The 10,183-nt window shown below is 40.2% G+C and overlaps 1 protein-coding gene across 1 annotated transcript; it reads right to left on the bottom strand.

Annotated features, from left to right (window-relative positions):
* Positions 1-1,339: 1,339 nt before the first annotated feature.
* On the bottom strand, positions 1,340-4,165 carry LOC128124187 (leukocyte immunoglobulin-like receptor subfamily A member 5). The gene is made up of 3 exons (XM_052760381.1): positions 4,156-4,165; positions 3,720-4,025; positions 1,340-1,470 (listed from the first exon to the last, which is right to left on the bottom strand). Exons 1-3 carry the CDS (start codon positions 4,163-4,165, stop codon positions 1,340-1,342), a joined length of 447 nt encoding a protein of 148 aa, XP_052616341.1.
* Positions 4,166-10,183: the final 6,018 nt, after the last annotated feature.

Raw genomic sequence — 10,183 nt, 5'->3', positions numbered from 1 at the left:
CAGCCACCAATCCACAGTTCATGGGCTTCCACTAGTGTGGCCGGTAATCTCTGCATGTCCTCCCATCATGATCTCAATGTCCCTTGCCTGCAGAATCCCTCTTCTCTCTCATCAGTTGGATTCCTAGAGCTCATGAGGCCTGGTGCCTGGCCATGTATCTCTGCATCTGCCTCCATCAGTCACTGGACAAAGGCTCTATGATGACAGTTAGGGTATTCGCTAGACCGGTCACCAGAGTAGACCAGTCCAGGCACCCTCTGGACCACTGCCAGCAGACCAAGGTGGGGTCATCCTTGTGGATTCCTGAGAGGCTCCCCAGCACCCTGACTATTCCTATTCCCATGATGTCCTCATCTATCATGGTATCTTCCTCCCTGCTCTCGCACTCTGTCCCTGTTCCAGCTTGACCCTCCCATTTCACTACATTCTCATCCCCCACTCCTCGCCCTCTGCCACCCCCCAACACACCCAGTCCACTCATGTAGATCTCATCCACTTCTGCTTCGCAGGGTCATCCATGTGTCTCTCCTAGGGTCTTTCCCTGTTAGCTAGCCTCTCTGGAATTGTGGGTTGCAGTCTGGCCATCCCTTCCCTCACATCTAGTAACCACTTATGAGTGAGTACATACTATGTTTGTCCTTCTGAGTCTGGGTTACCTCACTCAAGATGATATTTTCTAGTTCCATCCATTTGCCTGCAAGTTTCATGATATCATTGTTTTTTATTGCACAGCAACATTTTAAATTTATTATAAATCTCAGTGAGTTTGTGATGAATACCTAATGGTTTGAAAGTACAGACTTTTAGAAGCCTCATTTATTTTCAGTTATTTTTTTCATTCTGGAATCTGATTTGTGCTCATTTTTTATTGATCTTGTACTGAGTCAAATGCCTTGTTCATAGGAACAACATCCACAAAGAGCAGATGCTCAAAATGGAAAATAGGGAATGTGGTAACTTATAATAAAGGAAAGTATGACAAGAGACTGGGGGAAAGCAGAAGATACACAGAGGAAAAAACTCAAACCTCACTGCTGGGACAACAGGTTCCCCCATATCATAGACTGCAAAGGAAGGAAGAAAAATCTTCAAAGTCCACAGCAAGGCAGAGGGTAGAGTCTTTCTGTGGTGGTGGAAGAGCTGTTCACACCAACATCCAGGCCTTTTCCTGCACCCAAAACACATTTCCTTCCTGGGTCTTTCCTCACAAGTGATTCCCGATATTAAACATTGAATTCTATGTAAAAAAAACAAAAAACAAAAAACACCAGAGACCCTCAAATTTGCTTCCCCTATGTGGGCACCATGCATGGTCTGTTGCTATCTCTCTTCTTCACTTCTAGGATGCAGTGAAGGTTCTTCTCTGGCTGTGGCAAGCTTCATAGAGCAAAATCCCAAGAAGTGTGAGGATCAAGCCAGACATGCCCATCCGGATGAGGTTCTCCACTGTGTGATCCTGGGTTGGTGAGACTAGAAATTGTTGACAAAAACATCAGGACCAACCAAAGCCACCATAAGATAACTGGATTTCTACTCTGAGAGGCTCCCTCCTCAGTATAGAATTTGACCTTCTGTGTCATGCCCAAACCAGAATTTTCCTTACTCACCTGTCATGGCTTCTGACATGTTTTGTGGTTGCCTGGTGGTCTCAGGTGCTCCTGAGAAACAAAGACATGTTGGATGTGTGAAGTGCTCAAGAGAACTGATTCTTTTTGTCCAGTTTCATCTTCTCATTTCCTAGAAATACATATTAATATCATCACACAACATTATGAAAATATGAAATACACCCTTTCTCTGCTGTAGCAGCTTCCTCCAGGTCTTTGGCTTGTTTTCTTCAGCCTGACTTGCTTTGAGTTCAGAACTGTTGCCCAAGGCACTTCTTGGGAATAGAAATTATCTTATTCCAGACAGCAGAGATGGAAAAGTATGGTCTCTGAGTTCAGAATAAAGGAGCCTTCCTGTGCTCCCAGCTCAGTCTGGAGTATAGAATCCTGGAAGCTAATTTCCCAGGAAATTGGTTTGCACCAATTCACCAGCTAAGAACCCAAGATCCTGCCCAAAATTCTTTTTCTCAGGGACTTATAAATATCAGGTGTACAAAATAGTGACAGACTGGGGTTCTCTACCTACACTTACCCCAAGCAGTTCCCATGATGTTTCTGTTTAACATCTCACTCTCTAATCATGACATTGTTAGTAATGCAAACAATAAAAAATGCTCACAATGTACATGAATGCAGATATGTTCTAATAAGTAGGTAACCTAAATCATCAAAGGATAGGCCAAAATTGAGCAATGAAAATATATTACTTGTATCCACTTCTGCAGAGGCTATGTACACTAAAGAAGAAACAAGTACTTCCGTGTTCCTAAACCAATGTAATTTTGAACTGCATTATAAGTACTAATCATTAAACCTAAAGGTAAGTTTGGCTCTCACCTCTCATCAAAGAAGCTTCTTTTGCCATAGATGATGATGATTATTGAGATTGATACTAGTCAAAACAAGAATAAGTGGCATTCATGTGCCCAGTCCAAATGGATACTTCTACAATCCAATATATACATATGTAAGTGTGTGTGTGTGTGTGTGTGTGTGTGTGTGTGTGTGTGTGTGTGTGTGTGTATTACAGGGTACATTGTGGAAGTGAGGTAGAAAGATTGTAGGAACTAGAGGAAGAAGATTCTGCTACAGAATGGAGTCTTCTAGACATGACATGAAATGTCAAAAGTATGCTTGCCTAAAAAGGTCTATATAATGACCACCTGGAATCCAAGTCACTTGCTCCCTTGTACACGCTGGGATCAAATGGAAAAACCTGACCAGAAAAACAAGAAGCGGAGACAAACCATGTGGTGAATCTGTGATGGCTTTGGATAAATTGTGTGGAGACAAAGGAAGAAAATGAAAGAATCAAAAGAAACCCAAGCTAGGCTCTAGGATCTCTCTCTCTCTCTCTCTCTCTCTCTCTCTCTCTCTCTCTCTCTCTCTCTCTCTTTCTCTCTCTCTCTCTCTGTGATGTAACAGTACTAATTAATAAACACAGGTCAAATATAAGAAGGAATGAAAGAAACAGAGTAAGAGGAAGAAGAAAATAAGTAGAAATAATTTCAAGACAACACTCATATTAAATCATCAAAAAAGTTAAATTTATACATATACATTAAACCATATAATATTATAGGTATATTTCTGTAATTATAAATACATGTGAACATAGAAAATAGAATTATATATGTATATGCATAAATATATAAGTTACCATGAAATTTCAAATATATTTATTTGAAGGAAAAAATTCTTTGTGCAGAAAAATTGTAAAAAACTGGGTGCAAATGGAGATCAATACATTAAACCAAGTAAATGAGACACAGAAAGATTAACACCATGTTTTCTCTCATGTGATTATCTTTATTATACATATATAAAATCACTTATAATGCATATACCATATACATATCTATTCATTTATTACATGATAATATGGAGAACATTGAGTTGATCCCAGAACAGCAGAAGGAACACTGGAGTCACATGAAGACCAATCTATCTTCTAGACACCCCGTGTTTCACTGTCACTGCCCTCCCTCCCTTAGTTTCTGTATCTTGGGTCCTATTGTCTTCATTCCCTGTGTCAATGGGATTGAGAGCCCTGGATCTCCTAGATCCTTTTCAGAGGCAATATCTTTCAATAGACAAGCGGAGCTTCCTCACCTGACACCAGGAACTCCAGAGGGTCACTGGGTTCTGACCACACCTGGGGTTTACTCAGGTAATAGCCGTAGCATCTGAATGTCCTCCGCTGTCTGGAGGTCACAGGCCCCACAGAGAACAATGCCTGGAAACTGCCATTAGAGTATATGTACTGTGAGTCTAGGGTCCAAGAGAACTTCTGTGGTTCCTCCTTAGTCAGAGCAAATCCATCATATCCAAGCTGTGAGACACACTGGAGGGTCACATTCCCTCCTAATCTCATCACTGGGCTGGGCAGGACTGACAAAGTAGGTTTTCTGTAGAGTCCTAGGAAAAAAAGAGAGCATCCTGTTAAATGGACCAGCACCTCCTGATTTGGGATGACCGAAGCACATCTCAGAGAGAAGATACACTCCTTGAGAGAACCTTGGAAGGGAGACCCTGGGTTTTCACTTACCTATCACCATTAAGTCCAAAAAGTCAAAGTGCTCTGACTAGCCATAGAAAAGTAAGTAATACAATCAATAAGGTATTTCATATATTTGGTCCAAGTTAGAGAAAAGTCTTCCAAAGCTAGATATGGGTTTTCCTAGCTTACATCACCAAAGAAACATGGTACGGGGTCCTTGAATCTAGAAGTTGTATTAGTCTGGGAAAATGAGGGTCTCAATGTTTAATAATGAGATGACCAAAGAACATCCCTGGCACTTGAGGATTAACTGCCTGAAGGTCAAAGGGAGGCACACAACTTCTAAATCTTGTGGCAATGGAATAAAAGGATGATGATGAAGGCCTGGGGAACACCATCATCACACCCGGGGAACTGAGTTATTCTGGCTATCATGGGCAAACAAATTCAATTCCCTATGGAATTTATTTAGAGGAGGATTACACATTTTTACCTGTTTTTACAAAGAGTCAATCCTGCTGGTTTCAGAAGTGTTACTGAATTAGAAGGTGGAGACAAGTGTTGTTACTTTATTCTGCTTTTAGCTTATTCATTTCATTAAACTCTTCTTTATTGAATATCTGATGGTACTCAATTCCCCATTCTCTTTCTAATAAGTATTATAGTATAGAAGTTAGACATTATCTTAGGATTTGGATACCCAGTGGTCAAAATTTGTCTCCAGGGGGAAATTATAACTTCTCTGATGCAAATAGAAAGCTCAATAGCTCATTGGTCCTGATATACAGACCATCCAAGAGAGGCCATGACTGTAAAGTCCAAATTCAACTCAGAGATTCTTAGAAATTCCCTTGTAAAGTAATAATATCCCATTAGGAAGCCAGGAAGGAATTACAACTTTCAACAGCCCAACTTATAAGATATAGATTACAATATGACTCCCATTCTGTCTCACAAGAGAACACTAAATAACTAAAGATTTGAAAGTGTCCAAGGAAGCTTTGGTTTCTATATATTCCCTAGTGACAATTCCACATACTCTGGTTACAAAATTTATTGTTGGGGGGAGGGGTTGAGTGCCTTATTTTTGTTGTTCTTGCTATTATTACTATTATTGTCATCATCATTATTATTGGAAAACTTTAAACATACATATAATGTATTGTAATCATATTAATCCCTAACTCTGTTTGAAGTTCAATTTTGTTCAGGGTATGAGGTCAGAATTCAGTTTCACTATTTTGCATGTTGAAATCTGTGTTGACCATCATCATCTGTTGAATACTTATATTACTCCACTGTCCATTTTTTATATCTTTGTCAAAAATCAGGTAACCTTGGTTGGATAGACATATCAGGATCCACTATTCCATTCCATCTATCTATATACCTCTTGTGCCAGTACTGTGCTGTTTTGATTACTATGGCTCAGTAATATAACTTTAAATCAAGTATAGAGAGACCTCCTCCACCACTCATTTTGTCCAAGATGTCTTTGGTTATCCTTGGTCTTCCTTTGTGCGTCTATATAATTGAGACATTTTTTACTATGTCTGTGAAGAAACATCCCAGTATTTTGATTGGGCTTGTATTGAATCTGCAGATTACTTTTGGCAGGATGATCATTTTTAACAATATTATTTCCTCCATCCATATATATGAGAGGTCTTTCCATCTTCAAGTGTGTTCCTCAACTTCTTTCTTCAGAGATTTGAAGTTTTCATTATAGTGGTCTTTAAACTCTTTCATTAGGATTGTTCCTGTTCATTTTACTATTTTCTAAGCCTACCAATAATGGTGTTTCTATAAATTCTTTGGAAGCTTATTTGTTATTGATATTTAGAAAGGCTACTGCTTTTTAGGTCAATTTTATATGCTAGCACTTTGATGATACTACTGATCATTTATAGAAGTTTTCTGGTAGATTCTTTGGACTCTTTTACATATAATATCATACCATTTTCAAATAGGAATAATTTGATTTTTCTTCCTATTTGTGTCCTTTAGCAATATTATACTGAATTGAGAAGAATTGGCAGCATACCCTCTAAGAGTATTTTCTATGAGAAAATAGTGCCTTGTCTTTCCACACTTATACATTATAGCTCTCAGCATTTTAACTATAACAATAAGCAGGAGGAAGAAGCAAAAAACAAATAAATAGGAAAACAAAAAACTCAAATTAGACCTATTTGCATATTATGTGTTCAAATACTTAGATGATCCTAAATAGCCCACCAGAAAACACTTGGATATCTAAAATACTTTCAGTAAAATAATAGACAACAAATAAATTCACAAATATCAGTAGGTTTTCTACATATTAATATGAAAAAGAAAAAATGAGAATGAAGAAAAGAAAAAATGGATGCAAACATATTAAACCAATTAAGTTGATTTCAGAAAAAATGAATATAAGTTTTCTCTCATGTGGAGTTCCCACACTCATGGAACGTCCATCTCTAGTCTGAACACTGTCACCACCCTCAAGACAGCCACATGCAAATTCCACATTTATTCCCACTGCGCATTCTCCCCAGATCCTGCTTTCTGCTTCTGTGCAGCTATCCTGGATGTATCATAGGGCCACACTTACACAACAAGAGACACTTTTTCTTTGAGCACATTAAAGCCCACCCATACTTTAATATGTAATGTGTTTTGTTGTATAAAACCATATTTTCTTGCTTCATATAAATACTTTAGTGGCTTCTGAGGGCTAGAAACCATAGTGTAAAACAGTAAATAAGCAGACCTTTCCCCTGATGAGAATTCATGAACAAGAGGTGTAGTCCCCGCCATCACCATGGGAACCATGCATGGAGGTCAGAGGCCCACTAGTAACTTCCTCTTTCTAGTCCCTACATGGAGTTGACTGACTTGAGTGAAAAGGAAAAGCCTAGGACTTTCCAGTAGCTCACTTAACTCTGCTCCATTCATCTAGCACTTTGTCTCTTGATTCACTTGGGTGCCCCCATCTTTCCTCAGTATTCATACACCAAATTAAAAAAAAAACAAAAAGATGAAAAATTCTAAAACTCAGTAAGAATATAAAAAGCTGAGTCCTTGAGATTGAGCCATATTGAAGAAATGGGCAATCCGAGCCTGAGCAGAGGGAAAGACAGACTTTGGGGTACATACTCAGCAAAGATGATCTTGGGCTGGTCTAAGAAGTGAAAATCAACATGATTGCTGCAGTCACATTTCACAGTGTCTCTTTTTTAATGTATATTAATTAATTAATTTTTACAAGTCTGATCACAGTTTCTCCCTCCCTCTTATCCTCTCACCCCCTCCTCCCAACATCTCCTCTTCTCCCCATCCACTTCTCCTCCTTTCTCTTCAAAAAGTTCAGGACTCCAGTAGTCAAGAGGGTGCCTGAGCTGACCTACTCTGGTGATTGGATGGCTGAATACCTTAATTGTCATAATAGAAATTTCATCCAGTCACTGATGGAAACAGATGCAGAGATGCACAGCTGGGTCCCAGGTGGAGCTCCAGGAATCTAATTGTGAGAGAGAGGAGGGATTCTATGAGCAAGGGATATCAAGAGCATGACTGGAAAAAATACAGAGACAATTAGCCAAACTAGTGGAAATGCATGAACTGTGGACCAATAGCTGAGGAGCCCCCATGGTACAGGACTGGGCCCTCTGGATAAGTGAGACAGTTGTTTAGCTTGAACTGTATAGGGGGCCCCCAGGCAGTGGGATCGGGACCTGTCCCTGGTGCATGAGCTAGCTTTTTGGAACCTAGTGCCTATGGTGAGACACTTTGTGCAGCCTTGGTGCAGGGAGGAGGGGCTTGGACCTGCCTCAACTGAATGTACCAGACTCTGCTGATTCTCAATGGAAGATCTTTCCTTGGAGGAGGTGAGAATGGGGGGTAGGTTGGGGGGAATTTGGGGGGGGCAGGAGGAGGGAGGACAGGGGAATCTGTGGTTGGTATGTAAAATGAATAGAAAATCTCTTAAAATAAAATAAAATAAAATAAAATAAAATAAAATGGCATCCTGCCTGGAAAAAAAAGACCAAGACTCTCATGTATTTTAGTCAGCCATGGTATATCAAGTCACAGTAAGACTAGGCACCTCCTCTGGTATTGAAGCTAAATGAGGCAACCCAGTAGGAGGAAAGGGTCCCAGAAGCAGGTAATAGAGTCAGAGATAGCCCCTGCTCCCACTGTTAGAGCACCCAAGAAGATCAAATACACAACTGCAACCTATGTGCAGAGGGCCTAGGTCAGTTCCATGCACGCTCCCTGGTTGAGAGTTCAGTCTCTGTGAGCCCCTATGAATCCAGATTAGTTGATTCTGTGGTTTCCTTCCCCTCCAGCTCTCACAATCTTCAGAGGGTCTCTTGCACAATGTGTTTATTCTAGAGTTCATCTTTCCATAAGTGAGAAATATCTGACCAAAGGAAAATATGCACATGATGCTATACTAAGAATATAAACAGTAAGAAGTTGGGTGATAAAAGCACTACAATGGAGCCGGGCGGTGGTGGCGCACGCCTTTAATCCCAGCACTCGGGAGGCAGAGCCAGGCGGATCTCTGTGAGTTCGAGGCCAGCCTGGACTACCAAGTGAGTTCCAGGAAAGGCGCAAAGCTACACAGAGAAACCCTGTCTCGAAAAACAAAAAAAAAAACAAACAAACAAAAAAAAAAAGCACTACAATGATAGAAAACTGAAAAAGCACCTGTAGTAGTCTGAACACAAACACTGCATTCATCAGCAGTCTGAATGGTGTGTGGATTTGCGTGTGTGCCCAACATAATAAACCTAAACTCATGGACAGGATTGTGGTTGAGCAGGACAAGAGAGGAAGACTCCTTTTTCCTTATGTCATTAAAGATGTTTAAAAAAAGTATTCTTTTGCTCCCAAGAGCTCCAGGATCCAACTTCAGGAGGCATAAATGCATTCATGAATGAAGGTGTGTATAGCAAGAAGAAATGGTGAATCAGGAAGAGCTTGTCTTGTGGAGATAAACTGGGATTGTTTAGGAAAGAATAGATCAATTAACTATGGATGTCAAGACAAGGTGTCCTGAAATAGTGCAGGACAATGGAGCCCCGTGGAAGCATTCACCATCATGGATGATGAGGAACAGAGAAGGTTTCCATAAGAGGCTCTGAAGCAGTGAAGGGAATGGGATTGGGTGGGGGAGGAGCCTGATGCTGGACAGGAAGAGGTTGATGTGACAGTAACAACAGGCCATCTTGTGTCACACTGAGCCTTGTCAATGATCAAAGGACAGGGACATCTCAGGATAAGACTGTATGAAATTGATGCAGAGGAATCAAAGTGTGAGGATGGAGAAGCTGAGGAGTCCACTCTCTGTTGGCTTGACTGGAGGTGTGAAAAGATGTTCACAAGCCATAGCTGGATCACAGAGGGAAGCTCACCTCACTTCTCGACAGGGTGTGACTTTTACTTGCTGATCATTTACTTCTACTGGACATGAAAGAGAACCCCTTGTCTTCTTTAAAATTATTTAAAATATATATTTAGTAGAAACAGTATTACTTCACTTTCTCATCCCCTTTCTTCTTCCAATCCCTCCCAGTAACCCTCCTTAAAAACCATCCATCTTTTCTTTGATAATTATTGTTATGCACACACACACACACACACACACACACACACACACACACACACACACACATCTATGTTCCTGTTTTGTTTGTATATAGTCCATGGCAGACCACTCTGCACTGGACAAAAAATAAGATATTTTTCCTCTGACATTCTTATAAAGGAGATCCCCTCCTCTTTACCCTGTGAATTTAAACCTCCTCACTATTTACCTTCCCTCCATGCCTCTGGTATCCAGACCACAGCTCCTCATCTGACACTTCAGATTCTGTCTAATGCCCCAGGCTCTAAGGATTATTAGAAGATATTCACTGGTTCCCTTAAGATATAGGAGGAACATTTATCAATGCTCAGTTAACAGCCTCCATTCTTCCTCCATCAGCTATGATGATATCCTTTATTTAAGTGTTAGTGTGAAGATCAGCAAGTTTAATGACATGGAAGACTTTAATTTGGGATTCTAATTCCTCAAAAAAGAAAC

Source organism: Peromyscus californicus, unplaced genomic scaffold, assembly GCF_007827085.1.
Source record: "Peromyscus californicus insignis strain IS unplaced genomic scaffold, ASM782708v3 Scaffold_4__1_contigs__length_199733344, whole genome shotgun sequence".
Taxonomy (NCBI): domain Eukaryota; kingdom Metazoa; phylum Chordata; class Mammalia; order Rodentia; family Cricetidae; genus Peromyscus; species Peromyscus californicus.
Note: the sequence above shows the minus strand (reverse complement) of the source record. Positions and strands in the feature narration are given on the sequence as shown.